Source organism: Rhinopithecus bieti, unplaced genomic scaffold, assembly GCF_001698545.2.
Source record: "Rhinopithecus bieti isolate Rb0 unplaced genomic scaffold, ASM169854v2 scaffold_32008, whole genome shotgun sequence".
Classification (NCBI taxonomy): domain Eukaryota; kingdom Metazoa; phylum Chordata; class Mammalia; order Primates; family Cercopithecidae; genus Rhinopithecus; species Rhinopithecus bieti.
In genome coordinates, this window is record NW_016814433.1 from 1,886,144 (window position 1) to 1,913,046 (window position 26,903).

General features: G+C 54.9%; 1 protein-coding gene across 1 annotated transcript in view; it reads right to left on the bottom strand.

Annotated features, from left to right (window-relative positions):
* PITPNM3 (PITPNM family member 3) overlaps positions 1-26,903 on the bottom strand; it is an 86,026-nt gene that overhangs the window by 1,364 nt on the left and 57,759 nt on the right. The window contains exons 6-18 of the mRNA XM_017850531.1: positions 23,062-23,251; positions 22,493-22,615; positions 21,556-21,740; positions 18,832-19,004; positions 17,053-17,223; positions 15,558-15,752; positions 14,662-14,810; positions 12,631-12,747; positions 9,046-9,162; positions 8,560-8,708; positions 8,122-8,271; positions 5,793-5,976; positions 1,926-2,054 (exon numbers count right to left, since the gene is read on the bottom strand). Of these exons, the coding sequence (XP_017706020.1) occupies positions 1,926-2,054; positions 5,793-5,976; positions 8,122-8,271; positions 8,560-8,708; positions 9,046-9,162; positions 12,631-12,747; positions 14,662-14,810; positions 15,558-15,752; positions 17,053-17,223; positions 18,832-19,004; positions 21,556-21,740; positions 22,493-22,615; positions 23,062-23,251 (2,032 nt within the window). The remainder of the gene's footprint in view (positions 1-1,925; positions 2,055-5,792; positions 5,977-8,121; positions 8,272-8,559; positions 8,709-9,045; positions 9,163-12,630; positions 12,748-14,661; positions 14,811-15,557; positions 15,753-17,052; positions 17,224-18,831; positions 19,005-21,555; positions 21,741-22,492; positions 22,616-23,061; positions 23,252-26,903) is intronic.

Genomic DNA, 26,903 nt, shown 5'->3' on the forward strand with positions numbered 1-26,903 from the left:
GGAGATAAGGGGAGGGGAGAAGAGGTGAGAGGAGGGGAGGAGAAGGAGGGGAGGGAGAAGAGGGGAGGGGGAAGAAGGGAGGGGGAAGAAGGGAGGGGGAAGAAGGGAGGGGAGAGGAGGGGACAGGAGGGGACAGGCGTCAGGTGGAGGGGTGGGGCAGGCCCCTGATCCTGATCCTGTCCCCATCATTTCCCAGGAACACTGGATGGAGGCACCTCCAGCTTCTCCGAGGAAGCCCGGGGAAGCCGGGAGCTCTTTAGTGTTCCAGAGTCCCCATCCCGCTTTGGACAACCATGCATCTCTACCTGTACCCGTGGGTCACACCAGAGTTCTCTGGATTTTCATTCCTGTTTTATTTTAATTAATTTATTAATTTATTAATTTATTTATTTGAGACAGGGTCTCACTGTGTTGCCCAGGTTAGAGTGCAGTAGCCCAGTCTCAGCTCACTGCAGTCTCAACCTCGCCAGCTCAAGCAATCCTCCAGCCTCAGCCTCCCAAGTGACTGGGACCACGGGTACATGCCACCACGCCCAGCTCATTTTTAAAATTTTTTGTAGAAACAGCATCTTGCCGTGTTGCCAGGGCTGGCCTTGAACCCTGGGCTCAAGCAATCCTGCGTATCAAAGCACTGGGATTACAGGCATGAGCCAGGGCACTTGGCCTATGGGTTTTTGAGGGTGGGGGAGCACCCATCCTTGTCACTTGGCTCACTAGAATCCTGCAACGTCCCTCCCATCATGCGGCCTCTCCATGCCTCTTGTCATTTTTCTGAGCCCTGCGGCTGCCCTCCTTGCCAGTCCTTTCGGCTGTGCCCAGAACCTTGCTACTCCATATGTGGTCCATGGACTCTGGCAGCATCAACACCACCTGGCCCCTTGTTAGGCAGAACCTCAGGCCCTCTCCCCGCCCCTAGGCCTATGGAATCAGAATATGCATGTCAACGAGATCTCCAAGTGATGCCTGTGCACTTTAGAGTTTGAGAAGCGGGTCCTGAGTTCCCAACTTGGAAATGCCACCATCTCCTGACCCTCTACCCGCGCGTGTCACTCTTAGGCACTGCACACTTGATATGCCCCAGAGGGAGGTCACCTCCTTCCCTTCCACCTGCTGTGCGATTCCAGTAGCGGCACCTCCTACGTGGTCACCCAAGCCACAGACCAAGGCGCTGTCCTCCGCCTTCCCTTTCTCTCATCCTGCACATCCGTCTGGGCATTACCAAACCCAATCCATCTCCTACCCAAAAATGCCTCTCAGACCCTCCACTTTCTCTTCAGCTCCCTCTCAGTTTTTCTTTCCTTCCTCTGAACCACCTTCCACCTGCAGCCTGAGGGAGCTTCCTGAATCACATACCTGCTCATCCCACTCTCGCAGACTCCCCACACAGGCCACTGTGGCTGCACTGACCATTCCAGCCCCCTCTCTCCCCTCCTGGCTCATGTCCCACGCAGCCAAGCGGAGTCACTGACAGTTCCCAGAATATACATGTTCTTTGTCACCTCCTGACCTTGGCTTTTGCTGCTGCCTCTGCCACAAATACTCTTCTCAGTCTCAGGCCCTTCCTGGACCATTCCTTCAAATTCCAGAAACCCAACCTTGCCCTGGAGTCTGGGTCCCTCTCCAGGGCCCCGCAATTCCCTGTGCCCCCCATCATACATCATGGCACTTGCTACACTCCACTGTCACCAAATGCACATGTGCCATCTCCCCACTACCCTGAAGTTCATTGCATCCGACTCCACTTGGGATTCTCTCCCTGCACCCAACATAGGCCCTGGCCCAAGGCAGGCACCCCGAAGTGTTTGTTGAATAAACGAATGAGCCAATGTGGGAATGAACAAATGAACGAATGAAGTACCCACTCTCTCCATCCCTTTCCCTGACCTCCCTCACAACTCCCCGCCTCCAGCCCCGCCTCCACCCACCTGGCACTGGGTTTGGTACTTTTTGGTGGACCTGCCCACGATGAAGATCTGGGAGGCAGGCAGGCCCAGCACGCTGTACACAGAGATGTCCTTTGTGGAGCCGTAGGCCGCACTGATTTTGATGAAGCACTGAAACACAGGGCAGGCACGGAGGGAGAGTGAGGCCAGCCTACCCCCTGGAAAGCCTTCCCAGGTCAACCCCAGGGAGCCCCCGCTTGGGGACCCTCTATGGGCACTCTGGTAGACTCCAAGCCATGGGGCCACCCTGTGTCAGGAATGAACCCCCAGAGTGGCTGCCCCTCCCTGCACCCCAGGCCCATCCCAGGACTCTGCCCAGTAAACAGTCGTGACCACACCATTTACCGGCCCTGCCTCCAGCAGCACGCTCAGGTTAAGTAATGATGAAGCCAAACGTTCCTTTGTGGATAAGGAAATTGAGTTCCAGGTTTCTGGCTCACAGGGCCAAGACTGGAGGCCAGTTCTACCTGGCTTCTGATCCTGTACCGTCCACACCACTCCACGCTGCAGCTTGCCGTGCGCCCACTGCCTCTCGCGGGCTGGTGTAATGACTGCCCACCGCCCCGCCCCCCAAATCCCCAATTCAATTCAGAGAACTGCACAAGGTCTGCCTTGCTCCAGGGCACTTCCAGACCATCACCCTTCCCTCCTCTCCCGGGAATAAACCGGATCAACCTGTGAGGTGCTCGCCACCCAGCTGCCCCTCACTGTGTGCCTCCTGTCCCTGTCATCCTCTTTTTCTCCCACTCATGCTCCTCTGAAGCCACTGGAGACTTTGGTCCTGGGTCACAGCTTTCCTTCCTCCCAATCCCCACCATCGCTGGAATGAGCCACAGTCAGAGTGACGTGAGGGATCTACCACCTCCCACCCCGCCTCGCAACTTTGCACCTTCTTTCACGTCAGTGGCCGTCACTTCTGGGACCGAACTCAGAACCTGCCCCTCTAACTGTGAACTTCCACAAGTCCGCTGCGCCCAGGGTTTCTGCCCCGTCCCTGCCACTTCTCCGCCAGCCCCCACCTGGCTGCTCTCAGCCTCACCGACACTTGTGCTTTCTGCACCAGCCCTGCTGCCTCACCCCTTCCTCATCCTGCCTGAGTGACATAGGGAACCCCTTCCTCATCCTGCCTGAGTGACCCGCAGCATCCCTATGTCCTCTGCCTCCACTGAAGATTCTCTCACCTCTTCATCCTCCTCCCACACCCGCCCAGCCAAATCTCAGCCCTGGAAATTGTCCACTATCCACCTTGTGTATTTGTATACGCTGCCCACTAAGAGCTGCTAAAGAAACACTGAGCCACGCAGCTCTCACCCTCCATCTTCTTCCTGTCCTTCCCTGAGCCCTACCCCGTCCTGCAGGTGGCTGCCTTCGATGCTGGACCAAGGAGAGGGCTTCCTCAGCCCGCTGCCCCTCACCTCAGTGGTTGGTGTATTCCCAGCTGGCTCAGAGGGTGGAGCAGCCCCTCTGCGTCTGGCCCTTCCACCTTCTCATTCACCTGAGATCACTCCTATAACCTGGATCCTCTAGCTCTGGGGACCCTGCCTGCCTGCCTCATGACCCTCCCAGCTGACACCTACCTTCTCTGCTCCTCTCCCAACTACTTTTGCCCCCTTATCCTTCCGAATTGTCTTTTCCTCACAAGGTCATCTGGTGGCCAATCTCTGTCTAGTGGACAGTTCTCAGCATCCCACACCCTTGGCAAGAGGGGCACTATCTCCTTGAACCCCTCTCCTCCCGATAACTGTAGCCTCTCTCTCCTGGCACTCCTCCCCCTCACTCTCCTCCTGGTTCCTCAGCCGCCCCTTGTGCTGCTCTCAGGGGCCCAGGGCCAGCACAGCCTCTTCTCCTGCGTTGCCTCCCTCTGTGGGCCGCCTGATCCGTTCCTCTGGTCATCCTCCCCGTCTCCACCCGTGCCAGCCACGACCTACCTAAAAGCCATATCAGGTACCCATGCCGTATCATGCCTGACCGTGTCCACAAGCTGAGCTTCCATCTCCCTTCCAGCCTGGTCCTTCCTACGTTCGTGTCCCCTCTCATTCCACTCCGACTCCATTCATTGATTAATTCTACCAAACATTTATCTTGAGTCCCTACCACATCAGCATCATCTCTCGCCCAATCCAGAATACTACTATTGTGATGCAGAACGGACAGGACCTCTGCCTCCAATAGGAGACAACTTGGTACAGCGTGTGTAGCACCTGGTCCCTCCCATGCGTCACTCCAGCACGGGCACTTAGAACTCTCACACCTGCTGCGTGCCCAGCCATCCCTGAGTCCTGACTATTCCACCTCCTAATCCTGTCCATGCTTTTCTCTCCATCCCGTGCTCATCATCGCCTGGATTATGGTCTTCCTGTGTTTTGCCTGGGCAACAGCCCCCTAACTGGCCTCCCTGCCTCTGGTTTCTCCTGCCAGTCTGTTCTCCACACAGCCACCAATGGGATCTTCATACACGCCAAATTAGACAGTACCACTTCCCTGCTTTAAACTCTTCCATGGCTCTCCATGGTCCTCAGCAGAGAATTTGTGATCTTGGCCTGGTTTCCAGGGTTTTCAAGATCTGCCAAGTTTGGGCCCCTGATGACCTCTGAGGGCTCAGCTCCCACTTGCCCTGGGTCTAACCCTGCCTGCACTTACCCCAAGCCTGGATGCCCGCAGCTCTGAGAACGTCCCAAGCTCTCTCCAAGCCTCCAAGCCTTTGCACATGCCGTTTCACTGTCTACCTGCCAAAAACTCATGCTTCAAGACTCAGCTCAAAAGTTACCACCCTCCTAGCAGCCTTCCCTGCCCTCCCTGGACAAACTGAAGTCCTTTCTCCTCTGTTTGCTAAAAGGGCCTTTTTCAACCACACACCAGTAGTTGTCAATTGACATGTCCTTCCTCCTCTAGATCAGGGATTTGCAGACTTTTTCTTTGAAAGGCCAGATAGTAACTATCTCAGGCTTTGCACTGTGTCACCACTACTCAATTCTGCTGTTGTACTGCAAAAGCAATCATAGACAATACGTACACAGATGAGCTTGGCTGTGTTCCAATCAAACGTTTTTTATTTAGAGACATTGAAATTCATGTAATTTTCATGTCATGAAATATCATTCCTTTGATTATTCTCTCCATCCACTTGAAAGTGTAAAAACCATCCTTAGCTGACCAGTCACAACAAAACAGGCTGTGGGCTGGGTTTGGTCATTATATGTCAACACCTGCTCTGCTCTAGGTCAGGGATCCTTGATTTATTCTTCTGTGCATCAGAATCCCCTGGAGGGCTTGTGAAAAGGTTCCTGAGCCCCTCCCCAGAGTTTCTGATTGAGTAGGTCTAAGAGGGTAGGGGGGCGAGGCGGTGCAGAGAATTTGCACTTCTCCTGAGTTCCCTGGTGCTGCTAGTGGGAACCACAGCTTTGGTCATGGAAAGCACATCCGGGTCACGGAAAGCACATCCGGGTCACGGAAAGCACATCTGGGTCACGGAAAGCACATCCTCTGCCCCTCTGGTTCTGTTTGTCTCTGTGCAGCCCCAACAAGCACAGACTAAGGAACACAATCACCACTTAAATGTCTACTGGATGAATGGCCAGATGTAGAGACAAGAGTCAGAAGATAAAGGACGAAAGTCTGACTCAGATCTAGGGCAAGTCACTGCACCCTCACCTTTCTCCTCTGTCAATGACGAGACTAATAACCTACCTCACAGGGCTGCTAGAGGACCCACCAGATCCACGGGAATGGGATTTGTAGACTGCACATCATGAGGCCCCACCCCAGGGGAAGGAGGCGGGGAGTGGTGAAGAGGAGGGTCGGGCTCTCAAGTTGTGGAGGCCCCGCCCCTGCCCCGAGCTGGCCACTCACCTCCTGCATGAGGTTGCGCAGGAAGATGGCCTTCTGCCGCAGCGGGTCGTGCACCAGCCCGTCCGAGAAGAAGATCATGCCCTGTGGGAAGTTGTGCTGGGACAGCCACGACACCACCCGCTGCTTCTGCATGTCCGGCCGCCCCGTGATGTAAAGGATCATGTAGCCCAGGTCCTGCCAGTGCCTGGCGAGACGGCATTAGAAGGGTCCAGCCCTGCCCAGTGCAGGTCACCCGATGCCCAGAAGCCTGCCCTGCCCATAGCTGCCCTCCTGAGACGTCAGAGGGACGAGTCTGAGGCGTGCTAGGGAGAACAAGCGGGATCCCGAATCCCCTCTCCCGGTTGAGCCCTGGACATCTGCCCTGGATGGCCTCCAGGTGCTGCAGGCCAACATCCAAACTCATCTCCTCACCCCTGACCCCTCTGCTCACAGCCGCTTCAGAGCCAGAGACAGGCACCTTTCATTCCCCTCTGTTCCCTGTGCCTCCCTCCCTCCTCCTCCAGGAAGAAAGCCTTTCCATTTCACCAGGCCAGACTCTTTGACACCCCCATCCTCCAGCCCTCTCAGTTAAGCCCTGCTTCTCATCCTTAGCCCGGGCCCCATCTCTCTCCTGGGCCATTACAAAAGCCTCCTGGTCAGCCTCTTTCCCTGCACCCCCGCTCCTACCCATATCTAACCTGAGCCCTGTAACCCTGGGCAGATTACTCAACCCTCCCCAACCTCCCAGGGTTTCAGTTTCCCCCTCTGTAAAACGGGCATAATAATATGAACTACCCCATAAGGTTGTCCTAAAGACGAAAGGAATTAATCCCAAACATGCATAGCAAGGTGGTGTGCTTGGTGTGGCTGGCTTTATTATTATCCTCCACAGTGTTTCCATGGTGATTTCTGTACATCACAAATCTAACCCCAGCACTCCTTTGCCAAACAGCATCTCCAGCTCCCCAGCACCCTGAGGTAGAGCCTCAAGGCCTCTCTCTGCCTCTGTGGCCATGCCCCTGCTCTGACCTTGCATATGGGATCCCCCCAGCCCACCCAGAGCTGCTTTGCTGCCGCTGGACAAGCCCTCGGCTTTTCTGCTACATAGCTCTCCCCTAGACAGCCCTCATGGCTCCATCTCCTGATATTCACATCTTCCATCTTTCAAGACCCCCCTTCCTCCAGGAAGCCTTCCCTGCTTCCCAAGCAGAATCAGCCTCTTTCCTCTGTGCTCTCATAGCACAGTGGGATAGCTCTCTTGGCTGGCTTCACGCAGAATCCTGGCTGCAAGATGTCAGATAAGCCCAGACCTGGCTGGGCACCTTTATGGCACCTGCCACCAGAACTGGCTAACAGAGATAGGGAATTCTAAACCTGGGTGATGGTCTGAGGGATCTGGGGATGCTTTACACTAATGCAGGGGTACAGGGATCACCTCAGGGATTCTGGTTAGTTCTGATGTGGGGCCCAGTGATATGTTTACGAAAAGGGGAGTTTCTGATGACTGTCGAGGTTTGGTCAGCACCCTGTGGCCCCTGGAGCCCATGGAAGGCAGTGGGAGGACCACGGACCCCCAGAGAGGAAGGACCACAGCCTCCCCTTTCCTGCAGTGGGAGGGGGACCGTGATGCTGGAGGGATTTGTTGTAAGGGCAACAAACGACCTAGCCCTACAAGGGGAAGGTTGGTCCCCTGAAATGGGCGTGAGCCTGACTAGGCCTGTTCCTACGGAGCTGCTGGGCATCCTGAGGGCAGTGGTCTCCCGGGAGCCCAGGAGCCAGGTCCGTTTTCTCTCCCCAAAGCCATCACTGTTACTGGGGTGAGGCAGGGCAGTCTCCGGCCCCTAAGAACTTCCAGTGCCTGGCATCTGTCCTACTCTTGAGGTTCTGATCACTTGGAGTCCTGGGTTACACTTTCTCATGCCTGTGACTCATTTTCCCCACCAGACTCTGAGTTTCCTCCAACCTAAGAGATCACTCTGCATCAGTGCCCAGCACACAGCCTGGCCACAGTGGTCCTCAGAAAGTGATGGATGCGTGCATGAGTGGAGGGAGGGAGGCAGGGAGAGAAGGAAGGAGGGAGAGAGGGAGGAAGGAAGGAATTGGGAGGGGGAAGAAGGAAGTGAGAGAGGGAGAGAGGAAGAAACAGACAAGCTGAGGTCTAGAAAGCAGGAGAAATTTTCCCAAGGACACTCAATAAATTACTATTGGAGGTAAAGCCAGGGTTTCTCAGCTCGCAGCCCCAGAGACCAACAGAAGTCCTAGAGCAAATCAGAAAAACAACATATCTCCCCCAGGGCTGCTGGCTCCTGCCCCCTAGGGAGACATATCCCTCGTGGAAGGTGGCACTCACCGGACAACGTCCACTGCACCCGGCCGGACCTTGGGGTCGCTTCCCATGATAGACACGCTGGCCGCAAAGGACCCGTCAATGCTGAACACGACGCACTCCATGCCCCGGGGCAACACCGTGAGGTAGCTCATGGCACAGGTCTGGTCGCCCCTGAAAGAAACCTGCCTGTGGTCAGCCGTGAGGTCAGGGTCAGACGTTAGCCAGAAGCCAGAGGTCAGCCTGTAGCTGCAGTCAGAGCTCAGTCTGGGTCAAGGTCAGAGAGCACCTGGGTGGCATCTCCTGATGCCACGGCTGGTGACCTTTCCCATCCACTTCTGTCCATGCAGACAGAGATGGGGGCCCAAAAAGAACCCCAAGGACCCCAAATTCTAGACAGGCCTGGCTGGAAGGGACATGCAAATGAGAGAACCCCCCCTGAGAACGGCCCCTGGGTCTTACCTGACGACCATCTTCACAGGATAGACGCCGACCCCCAGGCGCCGGGGCCGCGGCACGTTGTATGTGATTCGACCGCTACTGTTGGTGATCTCTGTGTCCAGGTGTACCCAGCGGCCTGAGGACGGCTCTGCCATTACCATGATATCCACCTGTGGCAATGAAGGGGGTCAGGGGATTCCCTCAAGGCTGAGGGGCTACAGGCTTGGCAGAGGGGCTGGGCAGGGGAAATCTGGGCTGAGGTCCCTGCCTGACATTCCCCGGCTCCTGCCACCCTGGCTCCTCATTCATCCTTGGATACTCTGAGCCCATCCTTTCCTCCTTGCTTGCCCTTCCCGGCCTGCCCAAGCAGGTGAGTGACTCCTGGCCCTGTGCTTCCACCCCAGGTAGCTTGGCCCTCCTGACACCCTCACCCCACACGCCATGTGGCTCCACGAGGCACCTGGTGCAGGGGGACTGGCTGAGGAGGGGAGGCCCAGCCCCGGGTACCTTCTCTCCAGTCAGAGCCACCATGTCGAGGGGACCGTACATGAACCGCCCCACCAGGACCTGGGGGCCATCTTCAGCAGCAATCACATCGTTGGCCCGGTGATTAGCCGTGACATTCTGGAAGGACAGAAAGAAGCTGGCTCAGTCCTTGCAAGGGAGGCTCAACCTTGCTTTATCATTGCAGTGTGCCTCAGACTGGCTGGAGGCATATCAGCCTGCTGAATCGTGTCTCCCTACTAACTTCTGCTAGAGTTTCAGAGATGTGTTCCCAGGGAATGTGGGAGAAAAACAGACCGTGAGTCCCCCAAACGCTGTCTGACATGAGTCCCCCAAAGGCGCACAGGGCTTCCTGCCATTGTACGTTCTCTGCTTTTGTTTTTTTGTTTGTTTTGTTTTGTTTTTTGTTTTTTTGTGTTTTTGAGACGGAGTTTTGCTCTTGTCGCCCAGGCTGGAGTGCAATGGCGCGATCTCGGCTCACCGCAACCTCCGCCTCCCGGGTTCAGGCAATTCTCCCGCCTCAGCCTCCCAAGTAGCTGGGATTGCAGGCGTGTGCCTCCACGCCTGACTAATTTCATATTTCTAATAGAGACAGGGTTTCTCCATGTTGATCAGGCTGGTCTCGAACTCCCGACCTCAGGTGATCTACCTGCCTCGGCCTCCCACAGTGCTGGGATTATAGGTGTGAGCCACCGTGCCCGGCCTGTTCTCTGCTTTTGACTCTGCTTGGCCCTGAGGGGACAACTGGCCTCACAGCCTGTCCTTCTCTTCTAGATCCCTAGGCTGGAAACTGCCTTTCTTTGGTTCTTTCTTCTACATCACAGCACACATCCAACGGATATTTACTATCTGTCTTTTTTTTTTTAAGATAAAATTTCAAATGCACAAGCGTAGAGAGAAAGAGAGAGAGAGAAGAGTGTAACAACGCCTCGTATTCCCGGCACCTGCTCCACCACTTAGCAATGAACTCATGGCCATCCTGGTTTCATTCTTCCCTTGCCCAATTCCCCAGCCTTGGCCCCAGCCTCACCAGGATTATCCTGGAGCAATCCTGGATGCTGCATCATTTTATCTGTGACTGTCTCAACCTCCCTATTCTTCTTCACTTCTGGTTTCAGTTCATTCTGCAGCCTGTGTTGGCCCCGACCAGCCCCCACTCCCAGCCTGGCCTCCAAAACCCCCGTCTCTCCATCTAGTGACCATTCCTTTACTGTGTTGGCCACATTGTCGTCTCTCCCACAACAACATCGCCTGGATGCTGCTAACAGCTTCCTAACGGAGCTCCTTACTCAAAGGCAGTCCCTCCAACAGATCCTCTGTCTTTATAAAGCACAGATCTATTAACACCCTCTCGGGCTCCCCAGTGCCCTCTGGGTAGAGTCCAGATCCTGAGCTTAGCTTTCCAAGCCTTGCCTGAATGACCTCTTCAGTCTCTCTCCTGCTGCTCCCCATCCACACCTTCTGGTCCTTTCTGCCAGGCTCTGCAGCAGCCTCCAGGCCTTTGCTCACACCACTGCCCCGCCCCCCACACTGGCTCTAGGTGCCATCCCTGGCCCTCTTCCCCCACATTCCAGCCCATTTGCTATGACTAGACTCAGCGTCATCATCGCCAAGAAACACTCCTCGGACTCCTCAAAGACATGTTCTCAACCTCCTTTCGATTCCCATGCATTTTAATTCAATCCAACAAATATCTGCAGACACCTCATCTACACGGGGTCCCTGAGATAAACTGGAGACACTCAGCCAGGTAGGGGACGCAGGCCCCCTTACAGGTGCACTGTCAGGGGAGAGGGAGCAGCTGGTTCATGAATATAAGCACCTGAAAAGATCAGCATCACTAGTCATTAGGGAAATGCAATCAAAACCACAATGAAATACCCCGTCACACCCACCAGAATGACTAGACTCAAACAGACAGATAATAACAGGGGTTGCTGAAGATGCAGAGAAATCAGAATCCTCATATATTGCCAGTGGGAATGTGAAATGGTACAGTGACTGTGAAAAACAGTCTGGCAGTTCCCTATACGATTAAACATAGAGTTACCGTTTGATCCAGAAATTGTACTTCTAGGCATACATGCGAGAGAAATGAAAACACAGGAGAAATGAAAGACACGAAAACGTATACACGGACGCTCCTAGCAACATTATTCATAGCAGCCAAAAAGTGAAAACAGTAGCGTGGCCAACATGGCGAAACCCCGTCTATACTAAAAATACCAAAAAAAAAAAAAAAAAAAAAAAAAAAAAAAAAAATTAGCTGGACATGGTGGTAAACACCTGTAATCCCAGCTACTCAAGAGGCTGAGGCAGAAGAATCACTTGAACCCAGGAGGGGAGGTTACAGTAAGTTGAGATTGCACCACTGCACTCCAGCCTGGGCAACAGAGCAAGACTCCGTCTCAAAAAAAGAAAAAAAAGAAAAAAAAAAAGCAAACAAACAAACAAAAAACAAACAGGTGAAAACAACCCAAATGTCCATCAGGTAGTGAATGGATAAGCAAAACATAGCATCTCCATACAATGGGATATTATTCAGCCTCAGAAAGGAATTTCTGACACAGCAACCACGTGGATGAACCTTGGAAGACAGGGTGCTAAGTGAAACAGTCGGACACAAATCATCACATATTACATCATTTCCTTGAAATGAAATGTCCAGAATAGGCAAATCTGTAGGCACAGAAAGTCAGTTACTGATTGCCTGGGGCAAGTGAGGGAGTGCCAGCTAAAGGGTACAGAGCTTCTTTTTGGAGGTTATGAAAAAGCTCTAAAACTGACCATGGTAATTGTTGCACACATCTGTGACTATACTAAAATCCACTGAATTGTACTATCTAAATGGGTAAATTATAGGATATGTGGATTTTATCTCAATAAATATGTTTACCGAAAAAGAGTTGGTTCATGAAGGATTGATCTCCTTCTACCTTTTAGGACTGTTCTTGGGGTCCATGTCTGGCCTTTTTGCCAGACTGGAGGTACCTACCATAGCAATGGTTGTGTTTGTACAACCCTATGCTCCACTCTCTAGCAGAATGACTGAGACAGAGTAGGCCCTGAGGATCGTTTGCTGAGTGAATAAATAAATGTATGTACCTCAAACTCCTATTCATCCTTCAATACCCCACAGAGAAGCCTCTTCAGAGAATCCCTGAATGATTTGCCCTGACAATCCTTCTTTCCGTAATTGTCTTAATCTGTGCTTTCCTCTATCAAATATCACACCAGGCCATACTCAATGGTAACTGAGACTGAGATCCAGGACTCTTTCTGATTCAAGTCCATATCTACTGTAGCCCGGCATACAGCAATTGCCCCATAACTGGTATCTCCTCACCAACCCTAGTGTCTTGGACCCCTGCCCTCAGGGCTCCTGTGGAACCAGGCCTTGGGGAAGCAACTCACACACCCTTGCAGCTGCAGCGCCTGGGCCTCATCCGAGTGTGAGCCCTAGCCTGTCTGGGTGCTGAGCTCCCAAGCTGAAGTGCTTACCTGCTATGCGGTTGCCCCAACCCCCAGGCCAGCCCCACCTCCCAGAGGACGCAGTCCCAGCCGCACGTGAACTGAGCATGCACGCACCCGCAGCTTGACCTGAGTCCGCTTACGAAGCCACTTCTCCCGAGGGTTGGCGGGGCTCAGTGCTGCGGGGTCCAGGCGGGCGCTCTCCTTGATGTTCACACTCTCGTAGCGCATCACCTGGCCGAGAGCCGAGCAAGGCCCCGGTCAGGTCTTCTGGCTCCTCTGCTTCCTTCCCAGGGTGTCAGCGCCCACCAGCTTGTGGCCAGCTGAGCCCTGCCCCTGCCACCCCCCAACCTCACAGCCTGGAACCGTCAGGAGGCTGCAGACCCCAGAACCTGTGTCCCTGTATTCCTGTCCTGACAGCTGGGGCCAGAGCAGTCTCCCAGTTGGCTCTCTTCCTGAGAGAAATCTCTGCCCCCCTGTGCCCAAACCTGGCAGCCACCTCTATCTGTCCCCACTCTCTGCCCTCCCTCTGTTACAACAGGTGGCCCTTCCTTAAGGCCGGCTTGAGTCCTGATCCCAGCCCCTCCTTGCTTCTTGAGGACATTGCTCCAGCCATGCTCCCCTCTCAATCCCGCAGCGCTGATTAGACTTCCTCTGCTAGATCACTCTCCTTAGCATTCAAATACGCATAATATTGCCCATCTTAAAAAAATACTCTCTTGGACTCCTCCTCTCCAGTGACCGCCACGTCCCTGCTGTCCTTCACAGCAGCACTCACAGAGGACTTAACCCATACACTGTCAACCCCTTCCTCACCTGATCCCTCCTCCACCCACTCCAGTCAGGCTTCTTCTCAATCATTATACAGAAGCCATTCTTGCCAAGGCCCCGGTGACTCCCACCCCACCTATCTCCGGGGTCCTCTCCCTGCACTCTCTGGGTCCTCCAACCTCACGGATGTCCTCTTCCCTCCTTCAGTGGTTTCTCCTCCTCTCCCCGGGGGAGCTCCAGGACTCAGCTCTGAACTGCCCTCTCTGTAGGAGCTCCCTTGGTCTGGCACCCATCACCAGTTTTAAATGCCATCCAAGCTCTGATGACACCCACATTTTTCTCTGGAATCCTGATGTCTTCTCTTAAGTTCCAGACTCCTCTACTCCCCTTCCATCCCAGCACCTTAGAGGCATCTCACACTTCAAATATTCAGACCAGTGGTGGATGTGCCACGTGGGACACAGGTTTGGGCTGGAGCACCCTGGCCTGGGTGCCACCGACGGGGGACCCACTTCCAGCCTAGCACACTCTCTCCCACCCCCAAGAACCTACAAACAAAACTCACTTTCCTCTGCCCCCTGCCCAGCCCTGCTCTTCCCCACGTGCAGGAAATGGTACCACCTTAGTCACTCAAGTGAGAAACAGGACGTACTGGGCGCCCCTCTTTCTCCTACAATGCAGTCATCCGCAGGCGCTCTCACCGTAACGCAAATCATCACACTCTGTGGAAATCTTGCCTTCACTCCCTGTCCTAGTCCAAGCCTCCTCTCTAAGCTGGACCCCTGCACTGGCCTCACAACAGGCCTCAGGGCAGGTTCCTCTCCTGCCCTGAAAACAGCAACCTCAGCCTCAGGGTTTCCTTCAAAAAACACAAGCCTGTTGCTGCTTTTCCCTTGCTCACAGCCCTGTAACGGCTTCCCATTGAACCCAATATAAAACCATACCCCCGACCTCGGCCATCGCGGCTGTTCATGAACGTCATGACCCCTACCAGCTCCCCAGACTCCCTCCCGACCAGGCTGTCCTTCGGGCACCGGCCTTTCTGCTATACCTTCTGCTCTGCAGACGAGAACACAGAGACCCAGTGGGGAGTGGGAACTGACTACTCCGGTCTCCGAGTTGAAACACTGGGACATTCTCCTAAGTAGTTTATATTTAATTTTCGAGAATGGACCATACCATCAGTCACCCAGCAGCCAGTGTCTTTATGAGGTCATGTCACTCCCCACTCATGTAGGTGCTCCAATGCCTTCCCCATGCTCTTAGGATCAAGGCCAAAAGCTGAACAGGGTCAGCAAGAATAGCCTCCTCTCCAGCTGGAGAAGGGCGGTACCCCTCACGGTGGCTGTGGGCTGGCCCACGACTGCGCAGTGGTACCTGTCTCAGGATGAAGGCCACCACGTCCGTGGACTCCCAGTAGCTGGCGTGGAAGAGGTGGGGCAGGGCCACGGTGGGGAAGGCCGTGAGGACATCAGGGCAGTACAGGGCATAGTCGATCCTCTTGCTTCCCCACCACTTGGCTGTGACTGTGGGTCGGAGAGGAAGGTGAGGGTGTGTGGCCGGCCCAGGGCCTCACTCGAGGGGCAGTGGGGTTTCCCATTGCCCAGACCAGTGGTGGATGCGTCACGTGGGGCACAGGTTTGGGCTGACGCACCCTGGCCTGAAGGAGGCCTGGGGAATGTGCTGCTCTTCCTCTTTCCTTCTCAAAACCCACCAGCCCTCTGCTAAGATGTACGCACCAAGCCTGTGCCCAGGAAGGAGGGCCAGACCCACAGAGACGTCCACAGTCTCACCCAGGGCTGCCGCTCAGTGGCAGTTCCCAGTGGGCTCTGCTTGAAGTCGGGGCTGAGACTATGTCTAGAGAGTTCAGGACTTCCTTAATGGTCAAAGGTCAGAGCCCTGTCCAGGTTCAGAGGTCAGGGCTCTGAGGTCAAAGCTCAGACCCTGTCAGGAATCAGGGGTCACTGCTCTCTTCAAGGTCAGAGCTCTGATTTGAGGCAGGGTCAGCGTTCAGGGCTCTGTCCAAGGTCAGAGGTCAAGGTTCCTCCAGGGTCAGAGTTCAGTCTGGGGCCAGAGTGAGGATTTGGACCGATGCCAGGTCTCCACCAGCAAATACCCAGCTCTCTAAAGGCAGAAGCAGCCCCCAGGACTTCCTTCACCCTCTCCCTACCCAAGGACCTGCCCTCAGCAGCTCTAGCAGTGACCCAGCAACCACCCAGAGGAAGGTTCCCCTCCCCCGAGTCCAGGCAGGGCCCCAAAAGGACCTCACTCACTGCGGGAGGCACCCACAGGTGCCATGCTGTCCGAGGACTCCGAGCTCTCGCTGTGGGAGCTTCCCTCGCTCATCCTCCGTCCTAGGCGCTGGAACCTCAAGGCCTGGTGGGGCGAGGCAGGGGCATCCAGAAGTGGCGGGCTGTCCCGGGAGCCGCCCTCCAGGAAGAGGGGGCTGTGGGTGTGCAGGGCATCAGCTGGAGGGGGAATTTCAAGGTCAGGCTGAGTCATGTGTCTCCAGCAGAGCTGCCCACTCAGTGCCAGCCCTGTGCTAGATGGGAGGCTGGGCACTTGGAAGAACCAGCCCTGGCCCTGCTCACTTGCCAGCCCAGCAGACACCTGCCCCTCTCACTGTGCCCACCCCACCAGCCCCCTGGGCCTGAACGGACCCCGTTGCCACAGCACATTGCCGCATTTACCTCCCTGCAGCTGTGAGTGACGCAGACACAAGCTAGCATCCCAGCCATCATCTCTGCCCCCCAATAAAGCTGCAGAGGGAGCCTCTGGGACATTGCCCCAAAAGCACCAGCTGAGGTCCCAGGAGTGACTCACAGCCATGTCCTCTCTTATCCAGCTCCTCCCCTGCGCCACAAAGGATTGAAGCTGCCTCTGGAAGGGAACGGGAACTCCTGCCTGAGAGCTAGGATAGCCTCAGGGGAGGGAGGGGAGTCCCCTGACCAAAGAGGGACCCGTGGGGGAGGGAGGTGTCCAGCCTAGCTGACCTAGTGAAGCTCCGGGAAGGTAGGGATTTGGAAACAAAGGCTCCATTGAATTAGGGGTGAGGAAGGGATGGTTTTTAATCCCGAATCAGCCCCAAGCACAGCTCCCCCATCCCTGACATAAACCTCTGAGCAGGCTTAGGCTAAACGTCCTCAAGTAGGGCGTGGAGCCAAGGCTCTGATTTCTAAGCTGCTGACTGTCCATTACAGGCCTCCCATCGATGACACACTCGATCCATGTCCGGATCACCCCACTTGACCCTGGAGGCCATTGGCTCTTCGCCAAACCACCTGCCCTCACTCCTGTTCTCCCCACCTAGAAGATCTCAGTCCTCATCCTCTAGCTCTTCTCCACCTGTCCAAATGCACCTCCCCTGTCTGGACCCTAATCAAAGGCCACCTCTTCCATGAAGCCCACCAGGATGGCACACTCTCTGCCCTACCCCTCCAGAGTCCAGGCTGGGCACTCACAAATAGCTTGGAGCACGGATCCCTGGACCTGCCATCAGGTCTGAAAGCTCAAGTGTTACACCAGCCCTGGCCACAGGAGTGCGTCTGGGAGCCTGTTGGGGGACAGAGCCTGGGTCTCTGAGCCCCAATATGCCTCAGACAGAGCAGGTGCTTAGCACAGGTGGGTGACTCTGAAGACAGGGGAGTCAGCTAACCTTCTGTTCGCACAGCCCCTGCTCAGGTGAGCTCGCTGAGAGCTTGGAGGGGCTGAACGGGCTGGGGCCCCACCTCCAGCTCAGCACACTCTCTCCCACCCCCAAGAACCTACCGAGGAGGAGGGACTGCCCATCGCCCAGTGGGAACCTCTGGTAGCGAGGCACGCTGACAGGCGGCACCAGGTGGAACTTAGGCTCCAGCAGTGGCTCAAGCCGTGAGGCAGAGGGGTCTGCGCAATGGAAGAAGCTGTAGACCTGGCTGCAGGCAGGACGCACCTGGAAGCCTGGGGTGAGTGGGAAGACAGAGGGAAGCCCCTTTCTAGTACCTGCTCCCTGGGCCCTAGGAGGCTCCCTGGAGTGTAGCCTGGAGTAGCCTACTCCCCTCTCAAGAGCCTCCCCGGGCTCCCTGCTCCCTACAGGAACAAAGCCATTACGTTCAGTTTGTCTCCCCACCCAGGAGTGCAGTGATAGGCACTCAGCACTGCAGCCGTGGTGCACAGCTGCCCTTCCTCAATCAGGCTTGCAGCTTTCTTTTCTCTGTGCCTCTGCTCAAACCATCCCTTCTCCTTGTGGGCCTTCCCTCCACCGAATTTCCATGGGGCAACTCCTTTAGATTCTTCCGATTTTCACTCAGTTACCGCCTGACCTAGGAAGCCAACCCAGGTTCCTTCCGGCAGGTCAGCTGCCCCTTCCACAGGCCTCAGGGCTATAAACACTCAGTTCCCAGGCCTGCTAGAGAGTTCCCGGTTTGCCAGAGTTGGTGGAATACGTCTCTCGCTGACCAGCAGGTGTCTCCACTGAGGCCTCCACCGCATCGGCGGGCCTCCCTGTCCTAGAACAGGGACTGGACCTTTCAGCATCCAGGGAGCCCTAGGGTTCACTAGTGACATTGAGGGCAGCCATGGAGTTCTGCCTCCTCGCCTCCATTTCTACCTGAACCCTTCCCACTTTATCTGTTCCGTATCATAGTTCATCAGTAAACTCTGGCCAAAAGCATGGATCTGTGGATACCCAAGGTGCCCTGCAGCCTCAGACGGTCTACGCTTCAGTCCTTAAGAGTCACGGCTACCCTCCCCACCCCCATGCCTGCTGGTGCCAGTCACCTGGTGTGTACATTTTTAGAGGAGCAGGAAAAGGCATTCAAGGTTGCAGGTATTAGCTTAGCCGGGCCCAGTGGCTCACGCCTGTAATCCCAGCAATTTGGGAGGCCGAGACGGGCGGATCACTTGAGGTCAGGAGTTCGAGACCAGCCTGGCCAACATGGTGAAACTCCATCTCTACCAAAAATACAAAAATTAGCCAGGCGTCATGGTGGGCGCCTTTAATCCCAGCTACTTGGGAGGCTGAGGCAGGAAAATTGCTTTAACCCTGGAGGCAGAGGTTGCAGTGAGCTGAGATCACGCCACTGCACTCTAGCCTGGGTGACAGAATGAGACTCTGTCTCAAAAAAAAAAAAAAAAGGTTGCAGGTATTGCGTAGAGCAAAGACACTTGAGGTGGGCTTGGGGCTATGTGGGGGTGGGTGGTGAGACCAACCTGGCAGTCGTGTCTGCCTCAGTACAGGAGAAGGAGAGGGTGGGAGGCAAGAGGGTGAATATTCTGTATTCTCTTCCCCACAGGGTATGACCAGCAGACAATGGGGCCACAAAGAGCCAGGGGCAGTTGATGTGGAGAGTGAAATCCATCGGAAGCTGCCTCGCTTTCATCCTGTGGTCCTGTGTCGGGAGGAAGCTGCTCCTCTCTCCCTCCACCCTTTCTCCTCTCTTTCCACCTATCCCAACTCTGTGACCCTCCTGTCCCCATCCCCGACTCCACTCCCCTCATTCTGAGGCCCTGACACGGTGACCCTAGTGACACACGGGCACCTCAGGCCCCTGCCCACACCATCCCTACCGTCCAGCCCAGGCAGCACCGTCCTCCGCATGGCCAGGACCAGGCCCAGGGGCGAGCCAAAGAGGAAGAAGTCGGACACATCGAAGTCAAAGCGGCCCAGGCTGACCTCGGGGAGCTGTGGCCCCGCCGCCGCCGGGGTCTCAGACTCATCCTTTAGCACGCTGGAGTGGATGCTGTGGAGGGAGGAGGATGCAGGGCAGGGCAGGTCAGGGAAGGACCGAGAATGCGGGAGTGTTCACTCAGCAGCACAGCCTGAATTCTGAGCACAGAGTGCCCAACCCTCCATCTCTGGGACGGGGCTGAGAGTCCACCTACTGCACACCACCTACAGTCAGCACTGGCCACCAAGGCCTGGTTGATATTTGACTAGAAAAGGAATCAACAAACTTTTTCTGCAAAGGGCCAGAGAGTCAGTATGTCAGACTTCGTGAACTGTGTGGTCTCCATTGCATCTAGGTAACTCTGCCGTTGCAGCACGAAAGCGCCCATGGACAGTGATTAAATATGCATGGCTTGGATCCAATAAAATGTTACTTACAAAAACAGGATGAGCACCTGGGGCGCCCGAGGATCCTACACACTGGCAGGCCTGCCTCATCACGCTGGCTTTGTGATGGCCACGCTGAGGATTCCTGCACTGTGTATCAGACAAGCCCAGCCTGCCCAACACCCAGCTGGCTAACATCAGTTCTGTTCTGCTGGGATCAGGGCTTTCATCCTAACTCCCGTTCCAGGCAACCGGCAGACACAGATGCAAACAGCTTGGTCTCCCCACCCCCAGCCCCAGCCCACAGATGAAGTAGAACTTAAGGAGAAAAATGTGAGACACACAGAATTCCAACCATTTCCAACCCAGGTGCCCATTGCCCCCGGAAGAATCCAAGTTACATTCAGCCACAGACCCAGAGTAGGGCACTGAGAATCAGAAGGAAACCTGGGCACCTTCCTTACCTTCCAACCAGCGTTAGCTACAGCTTAAAGTGAATCGATTAACTGAATGCAAAGCAACTAAACTATTTGAGTTAGAGGAGAACAAACTTTAGAAAGAGCTACTGAAATCGTGTGGACAAGTGCCCTACCCTCGGGAGTGAGCGAGTCGGCAAAGTTGAATCCTCAGTCCCCACACTCCCTCCTGCCTCTCGCAGTGTGAGCATCTCACAGTGAGATGATGAATCTGATGTTTAACAATACATATTTCATGTACAGCGTGGTCCCTAAACACACGCCAACTACTTAATTGCCAAAGAAACCACCATCTGTCCCTACACCAGAGGGGAAAACTGGCTGTGTCAGACCAGCTCCTGGAAGCCTCCAACTTCTCGTCACTCTCCAAATTGGGGGCTCTCCTAACGGATTTTTCAAGGATGAACCAGGAATGTTGAGATTTTTTTCACCTTGCAAGCCTCACTAGAAGGCAGCTGCTTTTCTGAAGGATCACCTGTCAGCAGGGCTTTAAACATTCAGAGATTTACATGGGCAGAGCCTTTGACCTAGTAATTCTTCCTCCAGGAGTCCATCCAAATAGAATCACCCTAATATACACGTTAATGTTTACACACAAAGATGTTCACTGTAGGGCTATTTATACTGCTAAGGGATTGGAAATAGCCAAAATGCCTAATTATAGGGATTAAGTAAACTGATCTCCATTCACTCAATATGATATTGCCATTAAGAATATTTATCAAGTATTTTAATTATATCAGAAAAGATCACAATGTAAAGGGTTTTTTTTTTTGTTTTTTTCGTTTTTTGTTTTTTTTTTGTTTTTTGTTTTTTTTTGTTTTAAGTAAAACGGTCTTAAAAGCATGTAGAAGGAAATAGTCTCAATGTTAACAGTGAGACGATTGGCTCCCTCTGGGTGGTGAGATGATATATTTTCCAAATGTTGTAATGACCTCAAGATACCACTTGGGTAAGGAGGAAGGAGAAAGAAAGGAAGAAGAGAGCTGAGGCGCAAAGGAAAAGGACAGAGGCATTCCTTCCAATTTGGGTCCAAGTTCAATTAATTTGCAAGCTGAATTAATGTGCAGATAATGTGTTTAGCCCATGTTGATGAACATGTCTCTTCTAGAAAGTTAAAGGGTAGACAGTTCTGTAGAGGAACCTGCCTGGCCCACAAACAAAAGTGTGTTGGATTAGAAAGCACTGAACTTGGGATCGGGAGACCGGAATGATGATCCCAGCTCTTCCGTGACTGGCTGCGTGACCCCTACTTGGCCCTCTCTTTCCCTGTGAGAAATAACAATGCACACCTGGGGTGACTCACAAAACATAGTCACAGCAGTTATTCCACCAGGTTCTTAAAACCATGCAGTGAAGTAGGCTGGGCAGCATTTATCTTTTTGCAGAAGAAAAGCCGAGGCTCAGAAAAAGATGACTGTTCCCAGTCTCTCTGCAAGTCCGAGCAAGGCAGGGACAGGGACCAGGTTCCAGAGTCTCAGTGCAGGGCCGATGACGAGTGGCCTCGGTCCCTCAGTGAAGGGCCGACGACCAGTGGCCTCGGTCCCTCAGTGCAGGGCCGACGACCAGTGGCCTCGGTCCCTCAGTGCAGGGCCGATGGCGAGTGACCTCGGTCCCAGCATTTCAATGCTTATCTATGGGCCCCCACGGAAGGGCCTGGGACATATGACTGGTCCCAGCCCTCCCAGTTGACTCTGAGCCAAGGTCTTCTTGCTTCTAGGTGCTTTGACAGAAAGCAAGCAGGGGACAGGGAGGGGCTACCTTGAGAGGAAGGCATGATGCTGGGTGATGGCCTCACAGTCATAGGTGGAGGAGTCGCTCTGTTTCCGTGGCAACGGCCTCTTGGGCTCCTCATCCTCCAACCCACTGGAGATGTCAATGTTGCTTTTGCTGAGACGCTTGCTGCTGGCCAGGCTGCAATCTTCCTCCACCGCAACTGGGGTGTCCTTTGGGACCGAACAGGGGACAGAAGAGAAAAGGACTGTTGTCACGGGAGACTCTGGGGCCCTGTCTCCTCCCCTCAAGCACAAACCAACCCCTTCATCCTAAGATGTGAGGGGCTACTCTTCTTCCAAAAGACACAGGAAGCCACATCATAATCATGGTAGGATTTTAGACACAGGCTCTCTCCCACATCCACAGGGACCGATATTCCCGCTGGGACACTGGACGGCCGTCGGAGCCAAATCCAGCTCTCCGGGCCTCAGTTTCCACACCTGTCATAATAATCCCCTGCTACTCCTGTAGGATTAGGATACACTTCTTCTTTTTCTTTTTTTTTTCTTTTTTGAAACAGAGTCTCCTTCTGTCTCCCAGGCTGGAGTACAGTGGTATGATCTTGGCTCACTGCAAACTTCGCCTCGTGGGTTTAAGTGATTCTTGTGCCTCAGCCTCCCGAGTAGCTGGGATTACAGGCACGCACCACCACACCCGGCTAATTTTTGTATTTAGTAGAGATGAGATTTCACCATGTTGGCCAGGCTAGTCTCAAACTCCTGACCTCAAGTGATCTGCCCAACTTGGCCTCCCAAAGTGCTGGGATTACAGGCATGAGCCACTGCGCCCAGCCAGATGATGATACACTTCTTTGTAACCTGGGTGTCATGGTGCCAACGTGAAGAACCAGCACTGTCTCCCCGAGGGGCGGACCCTGCTCCTGTGGGCACAGCCCTCCCGCAGTCCTGCCCCCCAGCCGTACCTGGGTGCTGCTGATGCTCCCCTTCCGGCTGCTGCTGGCAGGGCTGTCCCCTGAGGGCCCCGCACTGTAGCAGATGGCATCGAAGGCCAGGAGGCCCCCCACACAGTCCCCGATGAGACATACCTGGAAGAGATGCAGCTGGGACTGCAGGCCTGCCCACTGCTGACCCTTCACCCCCACACCCGGCCAAAGCAGTGCTGCCTCCTCACAGGATAATGAGAACTCGTTCTTGGGAGGCATTGAGAGAGCCCAGTTGGGAAATGGTGTGCAAACTGGGGGATCAGGGTTGACGTTGGCCCAGGTCAGCCCAGGGATGGGGAGTAGGCTACTCTCAGGGGTCAGACTCGGGCTGGAGAGCAGCATGGGCTCAGAATCAGAACTCAGACTGCTGGCCTCCGTTTTTCCATCTGTAAAATGAGGGCAAACTCAGAGATCTCAAAAGCCGACTTTGAGCTCAGAGGCTGATTCGAGAACAGCCTGGCCTTGGTCCTTTCAGTAGATTCCAGCCTCTCTCCCAGGCAGGAGCCGGAACAGGGGAGGGGAGAGAAGGGGAGGGCGGGCTGTCCTACCTGCCCACTGAAGCCGATCCCATCGGAGGACTTCAGGAACTCTCTGTAGACCTGGTTGGCTCGCTCGATGACGGTGGCGACAGCGTCTTGGTACTGCGGGGAGGAGATGGCCAACAGGGGAAGGGCGGCCAGAGGGACGTGGTCCTGGCTGCTGCTGAGGCAGCCCTCATCGTGACTGTAGGGGTTCAGGCTGCAGACAGGGGGCCCAAGGTGAGCCCAGCCAGGATCGGGCAGGTTGGCAGGTTTGGGGCTGAGAATCAGGCAGAAGAGAGCACATACTGGCCCGGAATTGGGCTCCCGGGACCCTTCAGGAAGACCCAGGCAGGAGCCTGGTGACACAGAACACAGGCAGTGTGGGGAGGAGAGGGGAAGAGGATTCAAGCCTACACTGGCTCCCTGTGTGTCCTTCCTGTGTTGGCCATGGGTGTGGGTCCTGGGGTCCCTCTGACGGTGGTCTCTATTGCCCTCTTCTGCATGGCCCCAAAGGACACCCCAATCATAGAGGAAGAAGTCAGCTGAGAAGTCAGCTAGTGTGGACTTCCTGGAGGAGGTGGGACTTCATCATGGCAGACTTCCTGGAGGAGGTGGGGCTTGAACTAGGCCTCATGGAAGGCTTTGAAGAAGCTGGGAAAGGAGGAGACAGGGCATGCCAGGCTTGGGGTTCACATGTTGGCCACAGCTTGGAGCTGGGCACACGGCTACAGACATGATGTGTTCATTTTGTCACTGGGAGAAGATCAGAGCTTTCATCAGCTTTGCGGAAAGTTCTGTGACCCCAGAGGGGGCTGAGAGCCTGCCCAACAGTGTCCAGTCAGCAGATTGTCCAGACTTTGCATTGGTGCCCTCAACTCCCTACCTTCCCACTAGGAAATGCCTCCCTCTCTGGGCAGCTCAGACTCACTTGAGACCGGTGCCTCCGAGTCACCTGCCCCTGCTTCTGCCCCAACCTCTGCTTCTGTTCCCTGGGGCTTCCGACCCAGGTGCACTGTTGGACCTGCCTGGTTAGGAAGGACCATAGCGGGAGGCTGAGAACTCTCCACCCCTGTCCAGAGCCTGCCCTTCCCCCTTAGCCCAAGCTCAGGCTGATGGAGCCCAATGCAGATCCCACTGGCACTTGACAGAATCTGGGGCAGGTGACAGGGCTCGAGCACTCTCAGCAGGTGGCAGAGTCCTCGTGGTGTACAAGGTTGGCCCTGTCAGCCATTCCTCATCTCCAAAGGACACAAATTAGAGGAAACAGGCCTCGATTGCAGCGGAGAGATTTTAATTAGCTGAGAAAGAGCTCCCTCCCAGCCGTGATTACGGGGTGATGAATGGCCCTGGCAAGGAGCTGCCTGGGGGAGAACTAAGCTCCCTCCAGCCGGCCCCGTGAATGGCTGGGCCATCCGTCTTCCTGGAGATAGAGGTGACCCAGCTCTGGAGGTCAGATGTCCTGGGGACAGGTAGAGAGGTTCCTGAGATGGATGATGAACTTGCACAGTGAAGTCCTGGACTGGCAGAGTGACAAGGGAACACGCTATGCCACCAGCTAGGCAGTGAGCAGGTGTCAGAGATGCAGATTCCGGGGCACCTCCCTCCTGAATCAGCCACTGCCCGGGGGAGGCCTGGACATCTCGCAGTTTAACAAGAATCACACCAGGGATTTGGGCAATTAGCCAGGTTGTGGAATTACGGACCTAATCTCTTTCCTTCCTTCCAACTCTGATGGAGATCTGCCCGCAACTCCTGGTGGTGTCCAAGGAATGCAGATAAATCAGAGTCTCTGACTTTCCCCCTATCCAGAGGGCGAAAGGAAGGCCCAGGGAAGGGAAGGGGCTTGCCCATGCTCTCTCCTGACCAGCTGGAAGCTCCAGGGCAGGGGACTTTGGCCCTCCCCGCACCGAGCCCTCCTCAGAACCACATCTGGCTGAGAACAGTGGCTCCCATTCTCCTGGGGAATCGGGAGTGCGGTGTGCCCCACACACCTGGAACCCTGCTAGGGACCTCTTCCCACCTTCCCCAGCTCCGGAGCCCCAGGGTATGAGGGCCCTGCCTGAGGGCTGGGCTCTGCAGCGGCCCCAAGTCTCTGGCAGGGTCCTGTGAGGGGGAGAGGCAGAATGGAGGTGCAGAGGCCTCCCTCCTGCCCCTGACTGAAAGTTCCCAGCTGCCAGCCCCAGCGATCTGCCAAATACCTACAGGACTTGGGCCCTGCAGGCATTTGGGCCATTTTTTACACATATGACTGCTGAGAATTCAGGTATCCACCCGGCCCCAGGCACCTACCTTTAGCTAGTTCAACAGGACAGGTAGACAGGGAGCACTGCAGTCCTCAGGGCCTGGAGCAGTGGGTGGAGCTCCCAGAGGCCCCATACCCTGGAGGTCCCCTCAGTTTGTCCCCCACAGGTACCAGGGCCCATAGTGGGCAAGGATATGCCAGCGTCAGCAGTGAGAAAGCTACCCGGCGCTCAGCCAGCCCTTCTGTGCATACATCCTTCCCTCCTTTCTCCCCACCAGCTGGGTTCCCTACTGCGAGCTGGAAGTCTCCCTCCCCAGCCCACTCTCTACCTGCAGACAGAGCCCCTCTTCCAGCCAGGAGGAAGATGACATGAGTGGCAGCTAGCATCCCCGAGGCTGGCATCCCCATGGTTAGCATCTCCAAGGCTGGCATCCGCATGGCTAGTATCCCTGAGGCTAGCATCGCATCTCCAAGGCTGGCATCCCCATGGCTAGTATCCCTGAGGCTAGCATCGCATCTCCAAGGCTGGCACCCCCATGGCTGGATCTCTAAGGCTGGCATTCCTATGGCTAGTATCCCCAAGCTTGGCATCCCCATAGCTAGTATCCCCGAGGCTGGTATCCCCATGGCTGGATCCCCACAGCCGGCATCCCTAAGGCTGGCATCCCCAAGACTAGTATCCCCAAGGCTGGCATCACCAAGGCTGGCATACCCAAGGCTAGCATCCTCAAGGCTAGTATCCCCGAGGCTAGTATCCCCATGGCTGGATCCCCACAGCTGGCATCCCTAAGGGTGGCATCCCCAAGGCTGGCATCCCTATTTGCTTTCTGAGTTTTGGACACTGTGTTGAGTGCTTCACACACATTAGCACACAGACTCTTCACAGCCACCCTGAGAGGTTATTTACTAAGGCTACCTTCATTGTATAGATTAGGAAACTGAGATAAGGAGAGGTTCAACACGTTCCCCTGATCACACAGCCAGCATTCAAATCCATGCGGCCTGAGAGCCCACACACTTAGCCATGGTATGCAAACCCAAAAGTCACTCCTCCAGGAAGTCCTCTCTGGCCTTTCTCAGAGAGCCCACAGTGCCCTGTTCCTCCTCCATCACAGCACTGTGATATTATGAGGTAGATAGATAGATTAGATAGATAGATAGATAGATAGATAGATAGATAGATAGATAGACAGACAGACAGACAGAGATAATGTATGGACGGATAGATGGATGGATAGACTGATGGGGATGGATGGATGGACGGACAAATGCATGGATGGATGGATGAATAGCTAGATAAATAGAATAGAATGATAGAGGCCGGGCGCGGTGGCTCAAGCCTGTAATCCCAGCACTTTGGGAGGCCGAGACGGGCGGATCACGAGGTCAGGAGATCGAGACCATCCTGGCTACCATGGTGAAACCCCATCTCTACTAAAAAATACAAAAAAACTAGCCAGGCGAGGTGGCGGGCACCTGTAGTCCCAGCTACTCGGGAGGCTGAGGCAGGAGAATGGTGTAAACCTGGGAGGCGGAGCTTGCAGTGAGCTGAGATCCGGCCACTGCACTCCAGCCTGGGCGACAGAGCAAGACTCCGTCTCAAAAAAAAAAAGGAAATAAATAAAAA